The sequence below is a fragment of the Staurois parvus genome, unplaced genomic scaffold (assembly GCF_062004578.1).
Source record: "Staurois parvus isolate SC_StPar_1 unplaced genomic scaffold, SC_StPar_1.0 ptg000209l, whole genome shotgun sequence".
Taxonomy (NCBI): domain Eukaryota; kingdom Metazoa; phylum Chordata; class Amphibia; order Anura; family Ranidae; genus Staurois; species Staurois parvus.
The window spans coordinates 2,803,091-2,819,528 of NW_028318005.1; the positions used below are offsets into that span (position 1 = coordinate 2,803,091).

At 36.8% G+C, this 16,438-nt stretch overlaps 1 protein-coding gene across 1 annotated transcript in view; it reads left to right on the forward strand.

Annotated features, from left to right (window-relative positions):
* The first annotated feature begins 1,193 nt into the window (after positions 1 to 1,193).
* SLC6A11 (solute carrier family 6 member 11) overlaps positions 1,194 to 16,438 on the forward strand; it is a 340,299-nt gene continuing 325,054 nt past the window's right edge. Inside the window, exons 1-2 of the mRNA XM_089678690.1 lie at positions 1,194 to 1,327; positions 1,891 to 2,124. Coding sequence (XP_089534816.1) covers positions 1,905 to 2,124 — 220 coding nt within the window. The 5' untranslated portion in view covers positions 1,194 to 1,327; positions 1,891 to 1,904. The remainder of the gene's footprint in view (positions 1,328 to 1,890; positions 2,125 to 16,438) is intronic.

Below are 16,438 nucleotides of genomic sequence, written 5' to 3' on the forward strand. Positions count from 1 at the left end.
ATACTCTAGATTGAAGCCTTGACAAGCCCTTCATACATATGTATTTTGGACTACATGTGCAATGGGTACCCATATGGAAGAAAAATATATTTGAAATATATTTTTAAAATATTCTTCCCAAATATATTGCCATATATTCAAAATGCTACCATTTTGGCCATATTCAATATATTTCAAAATATATTTCAATAAATTAAAAAAAAAAAAAAAAAAAAAAAAAAAATAAATATATATATATATATATATATATATATATATATATATACTGATATACTGCATGTTGAAATGCATTTTTATTACACAATATATGAAAAATATTTCATTTCAAATATACTGTATGTCTTTAAAAATACAAGTCTACATTTTTGGAATGCATTTACATATATATGTAAAAATATATGTTAAAATAACTTTTTTATATGTTAAAAAAAATGTGAAGAATATATAAAAAAAATATACTTTAAACAATATATTTTTAAAAAATATATCCTTCAGATTTTTTTTAACATATAAAAAAGTCATTTTAACATATATTTTTACATTTATCTGTAAATGCATTCCAAAAATGTAGATTTGTACTTTTAAAGACATACAGTATATTTGAAATGTATTTTTAAAAATATGTTTCTTATATTTTGTAATAAAAACGCATTTTCAACATGCAGTGTATATATATATAGATAGATTATATATATATATATATATATATATATATATAGAGAGAGAGATACATATATATATATATATATATATATATATATATACAATATATATATATATATATATATATATATATTTATTGAAATATATTTTGAACTATATTGAATATGGCCAAAATTGTAGCATTTTAAATATATGGCAATATATTTGGGAACAATATTTTTAAAATATATTTCAAATATATTTTTCATCCATGTGGGTATGTAAGTTGCCTCCTGTAATGTTTACATTACATCAGATCAGAATTAGAGCAAGCCACACACTGAACCATGTGGATTCAGCAACCAGTACTGAACATGTGCTGTTATAAAATGTAAATAAAGAATTCTTGCCTGTCATACAAAGGTATTAAACCAATAAAGAAAAAGAGTGCTTCGTGTTTAACCATTGAGCACCTTAGATATATTCACTAGATTAGAGAGCTACAGAGTGAGATGGATAGTCTGGGAGAGGGGGAGGATGAGGAGGGGGAGTGAACAGGAGGAGGCTGCTATCACATCACTCCTGCAAAGACAGAACATTTGCAAATTATCCATTTTATGGGTAATGTGAACAGTAACATCATTGCTACCATCCACTATTATCCTCTCGTTGAAAAAATATTGGGGTAAGTGTGATTTAATATCTGTTTTTTGCTAAATTCAGTTGACTGTTGACGAGCATTCTGTTAGCTCAATCCTTAGATCTTGAACATCGTAAGAGCAGCAAAGAAAATCTGTAAACACAAACACATCTCAGTAGCCTAAAACATGCATGGGGTGTAGAGATGCATATTGGGTATGGGGTAATCTAGTATTTTATAGGAAACTATAACACAGCTATTATTCTATAAACTTGTGCCTCTCATAAATGCAACACAACAGCCAGAGACATTTAACAGTTGGTTCTCTCCTATACAATATAATCACAAACAATGCACATAAGAATGACAATACATGCTTTAAAATTTAACGTTGTCTTATTGGTGCAAAACAGCTAAAAACTCATTGACAAAGTGTGTTCATTAACCAGCCAGGGACTCTAATTGGTTAAATTGGTTATAAAATGTGTTTACATTGGTGACTTCACGTTTAATTATTTTACAGGACACTTAATGTTTATTATTGAGAAACAAAGATTTTAATAGGTTTATCATGTCATCGAAGGGTAAATCTCCTTTCACATTGACAGGTTAAGCAAGAATCATGACAGCTGAAAAGACTATCCCTGTCATTAATGGGAAACCTGAGGATGCTTTGGATGCTGAAGCTTCAAGTTCCAACCTGGTCCACAGCAACGACAAGAAAGTCAATGAAAGGGGCCACTGGAATAACAAAGTGGAATTTGTGCTGTCTGTGGCAGGGGAAATTATCGGGCTGGGAAATGTGTGGAGGTTTCCATACCTTTGCTACAAGAATGGAGGAGGTAAGGAAGGATGACATTTGTCTATGATGTAAAGTGCTGGACAGTTCCTTCTGTTCATTAATATAGTTTGGCTGTTTTTTTTCTTTTAGGAAAAAAAAAATTCTTTGAGCACATTGGATTAAAGTATGCAGCATTACGACTCAAACTAAATATTAACAACATGGGGTGATTTAATAAAAATAGTTATGTCTGTTAGTGTAGCATATCCTTTTTTTGCTTCAAAAATGGAGGAGGCAAGAAAGCATGACATTTGGGTGAGTTGCCTACAATGTTAAGTGCTGCACAGGTCCCTCTGGTCAATAATATAGTTTTTTTTCTTTTTTTTAATGAAAAAAATGCTTTGAGTACATTAGATTAAATAATGTAGCATTGCAAAAAGAAGCAAAAATGCATACATAGACCAAAATAAACAACATGGGGTAATTTAATAAAAGTAGTTATGTATGTTGGTGTAGCATATCTTTTTTTCTCTTCAACCATCCAGTTGGATGCAGGCAATTGTTGATATCTAAACTTAAAATTACACTTTATTTTATAAAATTAGAATTTTTAAACCTATACTCTCAATATTAATTAGTAGATACAATTACACACTGTAGGGGTTATTTACTAAAAATGGAGAGTGCATAAACTGGTGCAGCTCAGCATAGAAACCAATCAGCTTCCAGGTTCTTTTGTCAAAGCTTTATTGAACAAGCTGAAGTTAGAAGCTGATGGCTACCATGCACAGCTGCACCAGATTCTGAGTGCACCATTTTTAATAACTCTACCCTTGTGTGCACACGGAGTGTAAATATTCATTTTAATATATTTCTAGGTGTGGTTTACTGTAATATGGTCTCACTTTATGGCACAATCACTATGGTGTTGATTTAGGAGAACCGGAGAGTGCAAAATCCAGTGCAGCTCTGCATAGAAACCAGTCAGCTTCCAGGTTTTATGACCAAAGCATAATTGAACAAGCTGAAGTTAGAAGCTGATTGGCCACGCACCGGATTTTGCGTTCTCCACTTTTAGTAAATCAACCTCAATGGTTTCTTGAGCATTTTCTAGATAAAATGAAAACTATAATAGATTTGTTTGCTTTTAGTTTATGGATCAATAGCTTCATATCTTAATTGTGTGATAGATGTAGTCTAGTCCAAATTAGGTAATATGTAGGTGGTTCTATCCATATTTTTACAGCAGCCCTGAAGTGAGATTGTATTCCAAGGTAATACAGGTATTGAACTGAGGCTGATACCTATGCAGGCAGATAGATACCAGGTGTTTTGTTATATATGATAATTATACCAGCACGCACAATTTCCAATGAGCAGAAATACTGTAAAGTGCATTTTGTGTTATGTAGCTAAAAGTATTTTAGATAGAGTCTCCCTTTAAACCCAATCTGTGTGTGGGAGGCAAACATATGTGTTCGACTAGCATAAATATACTATAAAGGGGAATTACAGTCATTACCTAACTAACACTAAACCTACTCCCAGCCCCATTCTAAATCTATTCTATTAAACCCTGTAAAAAAAGATCACTATACTTACCTATACTGAAGCTGTTCCAGTTCAGTCTCCAATGGTGGCTTCTGTGCAGGAGAGAAAGTCAACAACGGCTGGGAAATGCCTAGGAGATGATGTCAACCATGGACTTACTATGGGGCATCTGTTGTCAGCTGTCTCTCCCACACACAGAAGCCGCCACTGACAACTCAGCCTGGGCCCGAACCGGAGTTGCTTCAGTATAGGTAAGTATAGTGATTTTTTTCTTTACATGGTTAGCATAGCTTTAGAATGGGGGTGGGAGTAGGTTTAGTGTTAGTTATGACTGGAATTCTTCCTTAACTTTACTATAATCTGGGTTTCTACATGATTTCTAAATCTGAATGAGACGTTTACAAAATAAGCAATTGATACCTGTGATAATTTTCCATCTCTAAGAAAAATGCTACCAGAATTGATCCCACAGGTAAAAAAATAATAGACACATTATAATAATTATTTTACACAATTTTATTAACCTTTTCTCACCATAAAATAAAAATATTAGAACCATAGACTGTATTTATTTATTTAATTTAAATATGTAATGTCAAGTAAGAAGTGTGATTTTGCAAAATACAGTATATTGTGATTTTATTTATTACCATGATGACTTCCATCAGCTACTTTTTTGTGTTTGATTGGTCAGTAATTCACAATTTTGTAATTCAGTTACAACTTGTGTACCTAAATAGGTTTAAACAGTGAGGTTGATTTACTAAAGGCAAATAGGCTGATCACTTTGCAAAGGATTTTTCTCCAGAGCTTAGTAAGTGGTGAAATTTCCTAATACAAAGAATATCCAATCAAGCACTAGGAAAATAAAAAAAAACAGTATTTTCTTTGCACATGATTGGATGACAGAAGTCAGCAGAGCTTCCCCCCTGATTCACGCCCTGAGGAAAATTCCATTGCAAAGTGTAACTTCCCTGCAAAGTGAACAGTATTTGCTTTTAGTAAATCAACCCCAGTAATCCAAAAGGAAAGGGAACCATATTCTAGATTATGCCATAAAAAAAAAAACAAGTGCAAAGTAAATAGAATATGATTTATAAACATAAAATGATCATTTTTATCTGTGATTCTTTTTTTTTGGTGCAAATTAGGTAATATAACACTGTATTTGTATCTGCTTAGTATGTACTGTATATATCTTTACTTTTAGAAGTTCATATTTATAAATAAATAATCTTGATGCTGGTTTGGGAGTTTTTTTATATAAATTGGTGACATGGATATAGGAGATTTTAGGGAACCTTACATTCTTCACTCAGGATAACTGTAAATCACAGATTTTATGACTCCATTATTAATCTCTAGTTAACGTAATGTAAATACTATTACATCCATATTTGCCTAATTGAGTGTCCTGGCCACTATAGAAAATAAAAGAATTTGTGTATTATTTTACAGTTTACATTTTTAAGCTCTAAGAAAGGGGTGCATACTCCAAAATGCCTAAGCCTTCCAATTTGAGTGACTGTTCAGGCCAAGTGGCACTGCCCCATTGCTGAATCAGAATACAGTGATATACAATGCTTCATTTTCAGTACATCTATGAGTTTTTGGCATTTGGTTTCCAATAATTGTTTTTGGTAATGCACTAGGCGTTTGAGTTCTCCTGTTTGTTTTTACAGTTTTATAAATTACTATTTATACATGGTTGTGATGAAAATAATTATAAGTAAGATGATGTAAATTATGTTTTCTAATTGACAAGATTGGTTGGTTTCAAGAGAGGTTTGTGGGTTGGTTAGACAGAGCTGAGGACAGGGTAGCTAAGAATCAAATTCTGTACATATATTTTGTTTTAGTAAGATAATACTAAGAGCCCCCAAAAGTAACCAGTCAAGTTTCAGTTAGCTAATTTTAGCCCTGCAAAAGAAAGTTCCTGATTTGCAGCTGTGGGCACAATATTAGGGCACACCATCATTATTCCTTGCACGTGCTTGCTTTTTACATTCACTGAAAATGATTCATTAGAGACATGTGACTATACAGAGTTTTTTGTGGCTTTTAGTAAACACAACCTTGTAGAGAAACAGAAGTTATCTGTATAAGTACCCCAGACATAGAGACATGGACCTAAGGAAATGTTACGCTGTGTTGCTATCTTCAGCTATTTACTGCTACTTGCTCAAGTACACATAGGAGTCATTTTTTATGCATGTCAACGAAGAAAGTCTTGTTGGAAAGGTTGGTTAGTTTGCTATAAGATCAGGGGAGCATATGGTGATAACTGCCATTTACATATATTCTTTCTTGAAATATTTATGCTCAGTTAGATTGCAAGAAGACAGCATTGAGAGATTATTTGGTAATAACTTGCATTTATGTGTATGAGTAGTGATTAAAATGGTCAACTGGCATTTTTGCTATATGGTGTATGGGTGTATATGCTATATGGTGTAAGGGTGTATATGGTATATGGGTGTATGGGTGGTGTATATGGTATGTGGGTGTATTGTTTGAAATAAAAGTTGTTTGAATTTATATTTGGAAATTATAGGACATTTTTATAACAGCTTATTTTTTTGGATTCCATGCCTCATTCAACTACATGTAGTAGAATTACTAATACGAACTTCAAAAAGTTTCCGCACTTTTTATATATACACTGCTCAAAAAAATTAAAGGCACACTTTGAAAACACATCAGATCTCAATAGAGAAAAAAATCATGCTGGATATATATCCTGATATGGACTGGGAAATGTGTTAGGAACATAAGGATGCCCCATCATTTGATGGAAATTAAAATTATCAACCTACAGAGGACTGAATTCAAAGACACCCCGAAAATCAAAGTGAAGAAATGATGCAGCAGGCTAGAACATTTTGCTGAAATTTAATTGCAGCAACTCAAAGTGGCACTCAGTAGTTTGTATGGCCCCCACATGCTTGTATGCATGCCTGAAAATGTTGGGGAACGCTCCATATAAGACGACGGATGGTGTCCTGGGGTATTTCCTCCCAGATTTGGACGAGGGCATCACAGAGCTCCTGGACGGTCTGAGCTGCAACCTGACAGCATCAGATGGACCAAAACATGATATCCCAGAGATGTTCTATTGGATTTAGGTCAGACGGGCATGAGGGCCATTCAATGGTATCAGTTCCTTCATTCTCCAGGAACTGCCTGCATACCCTCGCCACCGGGCATTGTCATGCACCAGGAGGAACCCAGGACCTACTGCACCAGCGTAGGGTCTGTCAATGAGTCCAAGGATTTCATTCCAATACCTAATGGCAGTCAGGGTGCCATTGTCTAGCCTGTAGAGGTCTGTGTGTCCCTCCATGGATATGCCTCCCCAGACCATTACTTACCCACCACCAAAACGGTTATGCTGAACGAAGCTACAGTCAACATAACGTTCTCCTCGGCTTCTCCAGTACCCTGTCACATGTGCTCAGGGTGAACCTGCGCTCATCTGTGAAAAGCACAGGGTTCCAGTGGAGGACCTGCCAATTCTGGTGTTCAATGGAAAATGCCAATCGAGTTCTATGGTGCCGAGCAGTGAGCACAGGGCCCACTAGAGGACATTGGGCCCTCAGGCCACCCTCATGAAGTCTGTTTCTGATTGTTTGGTCAGAGACATTCACACCAGTAGTCTGCTGGAGGTAATTTAGTAGGGCTCTGGCAGTGCTCATCCTGTTCCTCCGTGCACAAAGGAACAGATACCAGTCCTGCTGTTGGCTTAAGGACTTTCTACGGTCCTGTCCAGCTCTCCTAGAGTAACTGCCTGTCTCCTGGAATCTCCTCCATGCTCTTGAGGCTGTGCTGGGAGACACAGCAAACCTTCTGGCAATGACAAGTATTGATGTGCCATCCTGGAGGAGTTGGACTACCTGTGCAACCTCTGTAGGGTTCAGGTATCACCTCATGCTACCAGTAGTGACACTGACTTTAGCCAAATGCAAAACTAGTGAAAAACAAAAAAAGATGAGTAGGGAATAAAATGTCAGTGGCCTCCACCTGTCAAACCATTCCTGTTTTGGGGTCTTCTCATTGTTAGCCTGTTGTGAATTTCATTAACACCAAAGCAGCTGAAACTGATTAATAACCCTCTCTGCCACTTAACTGACCAGATCAATATCCCAGGAGTTTAATTGATTTGATGCTATACTCTGATTAAAAAGTGTTCCTTTAATTTTTTTAGCAGTGTATAATAGAGTTTTAAAAAGCGAGGAAACGTTTTGAAGAATCCTCATATTATGACCAATTTGTTGCCACTTCTCCATCTCAAAATGTTCACAGCAGAGTAGGTCTGAGTTAGATACACAAATAGATTTGTTATATTCTTTTGAATTTCATTTCTCAGTTAAAAGCATGTGATGTTAAGGGGTGGCAGAGACACAATATAGCTTACATCCTAAAATGGGACAGTACAGACAAAAATATACACTATATTGCCAAAAGTATTGGAATGCCTGCCTTTACACGCACATGAACTTTAATGGCATCCCAGTCTTAGTCCATAGGGTTCAATATTGAGTTGGCCCACCCTTTGCAGCTATAACAGCTTCAACTCTTCTGGGAAGTCTGTCCACATTGGTTAGGAGTGTGTCTATATGAATGTTTGACCATTCTTCCAGAAGCGCATTTGTGAGGTCAGGTACTGATATTCGACGAGAAGGCCTGGCTCGCAGTGTCCACTCTAATTCATCCCAAAGGTGTTCTATTGGGTTTAAGTTAGGACTCTGTGCAGGCCAGTCAAGTTGCTCCACACAAAACTCGCTTATCCACGTCTTTATGGACCTTGCTTTGTGCACTGGTGTGCAGTCATGTTGGAACAGGAAGGGGCCATCCCCAAACTGTTCCCACAAAGTTGGGAGCATGAAATTGTCCAAAATGTCTTGGTATGCTGATGCCTTAAGAGTTCCCTTCACTGGAACTAAAGGGCCAAGTCCAATCCCTGAAAACAACCCCACACCATAATCCCCCCTCCACCAAACTTTACACTTGGCACAATGCAGTCAGGCAAGTATCGTTCTCCTGGCAACCGCCAAACCCAGACATGTTCATCAGATTGCCAGACAGAGAAGCGTAAATTTGTCACTCCACTGCTCTAGAGCCCAGTGGCAGCGTGATTTACACCACTGCATCCGACGCTTTGCATTGCACTTGGTGATGTAAGGCTTGGATGCAGCTGCTCGGTCATGGAAACCCATTCCATGAAGCTCTCTACACACTGTTGTTGTGCTAATCTGAAAGATACACAAAAGTTTGGAGATCTTTAGCTATTGACTCTGCAGATAGTTGGCAACTTCTGCGCACTGTGCGCTTTAGTATGCGCTGGCCCCACTCTATCATTTTACATGGCTTACCACTTTGTGGCTGAATTGTTGTTGTTCCCAGTTGCTTCCACTTTGTTATAATACCACTAACAGTTGACAGTGGAATATTTAGTAGCAAGGAGATGTCACGGATGGACTTTTGCACAGGTAGCAACCTATCACGGTAGTACACTTGAATTCACTGAGCTCCTGAGAGTGACCCATTCTTTCACAAATGTTTGTAGAAGCAGTCTTCATGCCTAGGTGTTTGATCTCAGGTGCTGGTTTGGCTTGGCTCGTCTCTACTGAAGCAATCAATAGTATCAGCAACAAAAATGCTGTGTACCAAGATGCAAAGTAATATTCTTCCGTTTTTACAATAGGCAGCAGGAACAAGTTCTATTGTGACATATTTTGCACCAGGCACAGTGCTTTCTTTGTGCCTAGCATGAAATGTGTCAGAATCTAATTTGTTACTGCTGGCTATTTTAGCAGAGGAAGAATATTATTTAACATCTTGGTTTGTGGCATTGCTGTTTCTGGTACAATTGACAAATCAAAATTGTTACCTCTCTATGCTATGCTGTATTCAACCATCATGGTTGAAGGTTCTAGGTGAATTTTGGCCACAAATAATAAAAAAAGGACAAGCAGATCTCTGACTTTCCATCACTCTTAGTAGCATATGGGCTGGGTATGGTCACCACTGCTTTTCGACACACCCTGTGACCCCTAATGAGATCTGTGCTTGGGTCTTCAACTAATGTGGCCCTTGTTCAGAAACTGATTACTAATTTATTTAGAACAGTCTAACAATATTAATTTGTCAGATTCACTTAGATTGAGGCTTGACCTCTGAATGATGTCAGGAGAAATAGCGAGGCAATTGTGAAATGTTCTGCCACACGTATCTCCCATTTAATCAACCAGCCGATTCATGCTGCTGGCTGGGATTAGTTCACAGAGTGTTCAAGCACTGCATGCCTCCTTCCCCTAACCAGAGTGAATTCCTTAGAGGAATAGGAAGATAGTAATGAAATAAGATTGTTAATGATGAAGGCTGAAAGGAAAATGAAAAATGCCTATAGATAAGTTTGTAGTCTTTTATTTTTTTTTCAAATAAAAAATAAGTTGCCTTCTTTAAATTGTTGTGTTAGTATATAAGGTAATAAAACTGAAAATTGTATGAATACAAAAAACAGTTTAACCGATCAAACCTTTTTTAACAATTTAATATGCTCCATATACCCTAGTCTCACAATTTCAAGGAGAATCAGTAATTGGTAACCATCAATAATAATGCCTGCATAGTAGGGTATTGAAACTATTAAATCATGAATAAGTGCTAAGATGGCATGAAATGTGTTGACCTCTTTCTTTCAGCCCACATGGTGTTAAAGTGCTGTTTTTAAGATGTTACTGTACGAATACAGCGGATGGTTTTTCCAGAGTGCAGTTGTTCCAGTTTTGGATTCTTCTACATATTGAAACTATTAGTAAACCTGGATCACAGCTATCCAGGTCCTAAAGATAAGACAAGGCTTATACTTACAGTTGAATTCCAGCTACAGACATAGCTAAAAATATTGGCACCCCTGCATTTCTGTCAGATAATGTACCACTTCACCCAGAAAATTGCAAATCTTTAGGCATTCTCGTGTTTATTTATTTTGTTTGTATTGGTATGACACAAAAAAGTGGAAAAACAAAAAGCCATATTTGGCACATTCCACACAAAACCCAAAAATGAACTGAACAAAAGTTTTGGCACCTTCTCAAAATTGTAAGAAATAATTGCATTCCAAGTTGTGATGCTCTTGTAATTTGTAATTAAACTCACCTGTATCAATTAACAAATTTTAATGTTCCTGTGTCCACTGTTTGCAACATTGTCAAGAAGTTTAAAGCCCATGACACTGTAGCTAATCTCCCTAGACGTGGACGAAAGAGAAAAAAATGCTCAATGATTGCAACGAAGGATTGTTCGAATGGTTGATAAAGAACCTCGATAAACTTCCAGACAAATTTAAGCTGACCTTCAGGCACAGGGCACAACTGTGTCAGCTTACACAACATGTCGCAATCTGAATAAAAAGAGAGACCATGGAGGACCCCACTGCTGACACAGAAATATAAAAAAGCCAGATTTGAGTTTGCCAAAACTTATCTGAGGAAGCCGAAATCATTTTGGGAGAATGTACTGTGGAAACACAAAACAAAATTACAGCTTTTTGGTAAAGCCCATCAGTATCCTGTTTTCAGAAAAAGAAATGAGGCCTTTAAAGAAAAGAATACAGTCCCTACAGTCAAACATGGTGGAGGTTACTGATGTTTTGGGGTTGCTTTGCTGCTTCAGGCACTGGGTGTCATGACTGTGTGCATGGTATTATGAAATCTGAAGACTGCCAAAGAATTCTGGGGTGCAATGTAGAGCCCAGTGTCAGAGTGTTGGATGTCTGTTAGAAGTCATGGGTTTTACAGCAGGACAATGACCCACAGCAAAATGCACCCAGAAATGGTTTAAGACAAAACGCTGGAGAGTACTGAACTGGCCAGCAAGGAGTCCAGATCTAAATCTCATTGAGCTACTGTGGAAAGATCTCAAAACAGCAGTTGGGTAAAGGAACCTTTCCAATCTGAGAGTCCAGGAGCAGTTGGCGAAAGAAGAGTGGTCCAAAATTCCAAAAGAGAGGTGTAGGAAACTCACTGATAGTTACAGGAAGCAATTAATTTCAGTTATTTTTTCCAAGAGGTGTGTTACCAAATATTAAATTGAGGGTGCCAATAATTTTGTCCAGCCTATTTTTGGGGTTTTTGCATGGAATGTGTCAGATTAGGCTTTTTGTTTCTTCAATTTTTTGTGTCATACCAATACAAACAAAAGAAATAAACATGAGAATGCCTAAACATTTGTAATTGCAACAATTTTCTGGGCAAAGTGGTGCGTTATTTGACAGAAATGCAGGGGTGCCAATATTTATGTCCATGACTGTAGATACAAAAGACACAATTTAATGCAGCTCTGTATTTATTCTTGCATAGGTAAATTGTTATTTTCTTAACGAAGCCATGTAAGTCCTGCTATCAGTCTCCTATAACCCCCTGTGCAGCAAAGGTTAGACTGGTAGATGAGCATATCAGTCTGGTGCTTCTCCTTTCACTGTCCAGTCATAGTCTGAAGGAGAGGCAATACCTTTAACTGTTGCTTAATGGACGGTTCACACATGCAGTTTTTTTTTCGTTCAACCCAGCGGGCTGAACAAAAAAAACCTGAGAGGTTGCTATATTTACTGAGCGATGTTAGTATGTTAGTACAGCCACCTCTGACTTTGTGTTCTGACAGGGGGACCATTGGCTGCAAGCACTGATTGGATGCTGGTTTTCTAACATATCCCTTCTGTTGGAAGGACAGCTGTACACATGTTCAAAATGTCAGACAGTTCCCACTAAACCGGTCAATATTCGGGCCATGTGTACCCAGCTTAACTCCAGCAAGGAAAAATCAGGTCCTTTGCCCCTCCAGATGCAGCGAGGCTATGTGGAAGGTACAACAGCTTCTATGTGTGTTTTTTTACCTGTGTTGTTTACCTGGCATTCAGCATTCATTTCTTGATCAGTTTGAACTGAAAATATTTGGCATTTACAAACAAATATAGGACTGTCCGTATCAGAGGAAACATATATTTTTGAAGCATGATTAGTTAGGTAAAGTGGACCAATGTTAATAGCTATACCATACACCTGATGCATCAGATGATTCAATCTGACCCGCACCTCAATTCAAGTAATTGGTAAACTGCGTGTTCACCACACCAAATTGAATGATAGTTGTAAAGAGTGTTAAATAGGAATATGAACCTTGAATACACAGCTATAGATCATTGATGGTAGTGCTACCATGTGGTGGGTATTACAAGTTTGCAGAATTTTTGTAATTGTTATTTTATATTTGTGGTACTATCAAAATAAATAGCACAATAAAGAAGTGTCAAGTAATGGTTTAGACTTGTTTTATTTAATCATAAATATATACATTCTTATTCTTTCTGCTACTTAACCTAAAAACAAGGAATTAGTCCTTCCAAGATAAAATTAAAAATTAACTAGGAGCACAGCTGAATAGATTGGACAACCAGTCTGTGGGCATCAATACCAATCAAGTAACTTTGGGCAGTTCGTTGTTTAGGGTTGATTTACTAAAACTGGAGAGTGCAAAATCTGGTGCAACTGTGCATGGTAATCAATCAGCTTCTAGGTGTTTTGGCAAATCTTAATTGAGCAAGTTGAAGTTAGAAGCTGATTGGCTACCATGCATAGCTGCACTAGATTTCCATTCCAGTTTTAGCTCAACCCCTTTGCCGAACCAAACCTTCAAACCTTGAAACCTTCAAACCTTGGTTGAAAACATTCTTACTTCATTGTTGTCCTTATTGTACTTCTGATAAAATATGTTTGTATGAAATGGAATAAAAGTTCTTTTAAAGTAACCCTGTCAGCTTACAACAAAAATCTTGCTGAAAGTTACTTGTAGAAAAGCTTTCTGGTGACCTAAGTTTCCTACCTTCTCTCTTTTCCAACACTGTGGCCTTTAAAGGACCCTTGGAATTCAAGAGTTCCAGGAGTGTTGGATGCCAGCTTCCCATGTTGTGTGGATGGACCCTGCACTGGTTTCATACTATGACCCCTATGTCACTATTGGATTCAGCAGTTATGTAAGGTTTGGGGGATGTAACCACAATATGGAGAAAGAGACATCCAGTACTCTCTGTGTCAAATGTCAATAAGTCTTATGGAGACTCCAATGATGGAAAAGAGTTAGGATGCTGGATAAGTGAGTGTAAATTACCTGACAGGCTTGCTTTAAGGTAACCAATAGCGTTAATAATATATAGGGCATTACATATATTACTGTATGTATTTACTTTTTAATTTTTATGTGTATTCTAAGTAGAACCAAAATCATGATATCTAGCTTATTAAAGGATTTAGGGGTTGCATACATGACCCATAACAAATACCAGTTGTTAAGAAGTGGCTTTTTTTGTAACTGCATAGATTTTTGATACTTCAAAATGAAATGGTACAACTGAGATAAGTGATATCTATGTATGATAAACTCAATGGTGGCAATGCTCCAAAGGCCAAAAATGTTGGATCTGAATCTACAATATGATTTATTCAATGACACAAACTAATATCCCCAGATCACTAGAGTGGTTTGTTTAAAAAACTTAATTTGACCCCTCAAGATCTACTAAATGATTAATATTCAGCTGGCAGCTGGGATAACTATGGTGAAATGTCAATGAAAAACTCACACGCACTCTTCAAAACAGTCAAAATTAATTTAAGAAAATCTGGGATCCATGGATTCATTATTTCATTGGATTAATGAGATTTTTGAGAAACTACTGTACATTCCCTTTCTTTGTTCCTCTTTCCTTTTGTTATATTTTTTATTTTTATTATTCTATTTGAAGGACCAATGCCTAAACAGAAATGGGCTTGGTCTATTGTAATGAATCATTTTCTGTACAGCTTAACCTGGCATGCTTTTCTGATGCTCTTGAACAGGGGCGGACTGACGACTCATGGGGCCCCAGGACAATAGGGGATCATGGGACCCCTGTGTCCTAGCCCACACTCAAAAAAAGCCTATAAAAAAGGTACCAGGGGCATTTCATGGGGCCCCCTACTGACCTCGGGCAGTGCCCGAGTGCTCGAATGGTCAGTCCGCCCCTGCTCTTGAATGTTGCTATGTAAGGTCTGATATAACTTCATGGTACCTTAAAATGCCTAGATCGTGTGTTCTGTGACAACTTTTATGAAAAAAATAAAAACGCAATAAACAGACTGAAATACAAAACAGCATGGTAAAATAGTAAATGAATCCAGAGATGGTAGGAGGCACAATATTTTTTGACAGCAATGAAATGCACAAATGTATATACATCTCTGCTTTCATGATTACTGCACATTCAGGTTCATGTCCTTAGTGTGCATTAGGTTTTCTGTTTACCCAGATGCTTGACTGCACCAACAGTGCCCTTTAAGCTGAGGTTCTCCCACACATGAAGTAGCAATCTCAGGTCAGTGCATTATCTTCTTCCATATTAGAAATCCCCATAGCTTTTTTTTTTTTACCTTTCCTTAAACTGATAATAGGGCTAGTTTCAAGAATTTGCTGTAATCAGGTAGTTAAATGTAAAACCTTAGAATGTACCTTTTAATGGTACACTATTATTATTATTATTATACAGTATTTATATAGCGCTAAAAGGTTTGCTCAGCGCTGTACATTATAGTGGGGGACAGAACTAGTGTATTTATCACATTGAGTGCTTTGTAATTTATGATGCTGTTTATCAATTTTATTGTTGGTAATATAAACTAAAAAATTAGCCACTGTTTTAATAATCTTGGAAATTTAAATGAAATGACTATCCTCTCCAATTATTTTTAATAAATGGAAAAATCCTCACCCACTCAGCATACTCCATATCCATCAGATATAAAATGCTGATATTGGCCTGTGTGTGAAGCTCCTGGCAGATATTAAAGACAAGCATTAATGCAGTTTTGCATTCATTCACACATAATTTGTATATAAATGCGTGCAGCGTAAGTATCTGAAATTGACCTAGTATCATAGACTCTTGCAGTTCCTCTACAAAAGGCTTAGAATGGGAGACGAAGAAGCAACAGTGGGAGCCAATAAGCTGTTCTGTGGTTCTCATATGATAACAAAAAGCATGCTGTTAGGAAGACAGAGCAGAGTGATCAGAGATTAGCTCATCAGTCTGCTGCTTCTCTTTTCACCTTTAAGCCACAGTCTGGGGAAGGACAACCATTTTTGCTCCCCTGGCCACTTCAGCAAGGCTTGGCTGATTGTAGTATCGAAAATACTAATAATAAAATGCTATTTTGCATGAAAAAAGTTCCTGTTTACTTTTGAATGAATGAGGAAAAAAATATGTGAAAATGAAATATGGAAATCAGAGACAGCATCCAACTGTACACTATACTATATTCTTCCCTCTGAGCAGATTTTCCATAATTCAGCAGAAAGCTAAAATTCCTTTATGACCATCGATTGATTTGTTCTCTAACTTATTAAGTAAACTCAGCTGCCATTTCAATTAGAAAAATTAGCTTGCCACAACAGAGAAAATAACAGAAAAGCTCCTACAACCTTCTATTTGAATGTGCAAACACTACTTAGACATGACCTTGCCTAAAAACCTACCCTACATAGAAATTTGCCTCTGGAAGGAAGAGAGTGAAGGCAAAGGAACTGTTATAGCACTGATGTCATGCAATTTCTCTTGAAGTTCTAGCACCTCACTATTGTAGGAATTCTGCAATATGCAGATTCTAGTTAGCTGGAGCAAGAAGCATTGGTGATTTGTGATTTTTGAACATCTTTTGAACAGGTTTTACTGAAGACAAACATGAGACAAAGTTCGTAGCTTATCATAAAATACTTAAAAGAAGGTAGTCACA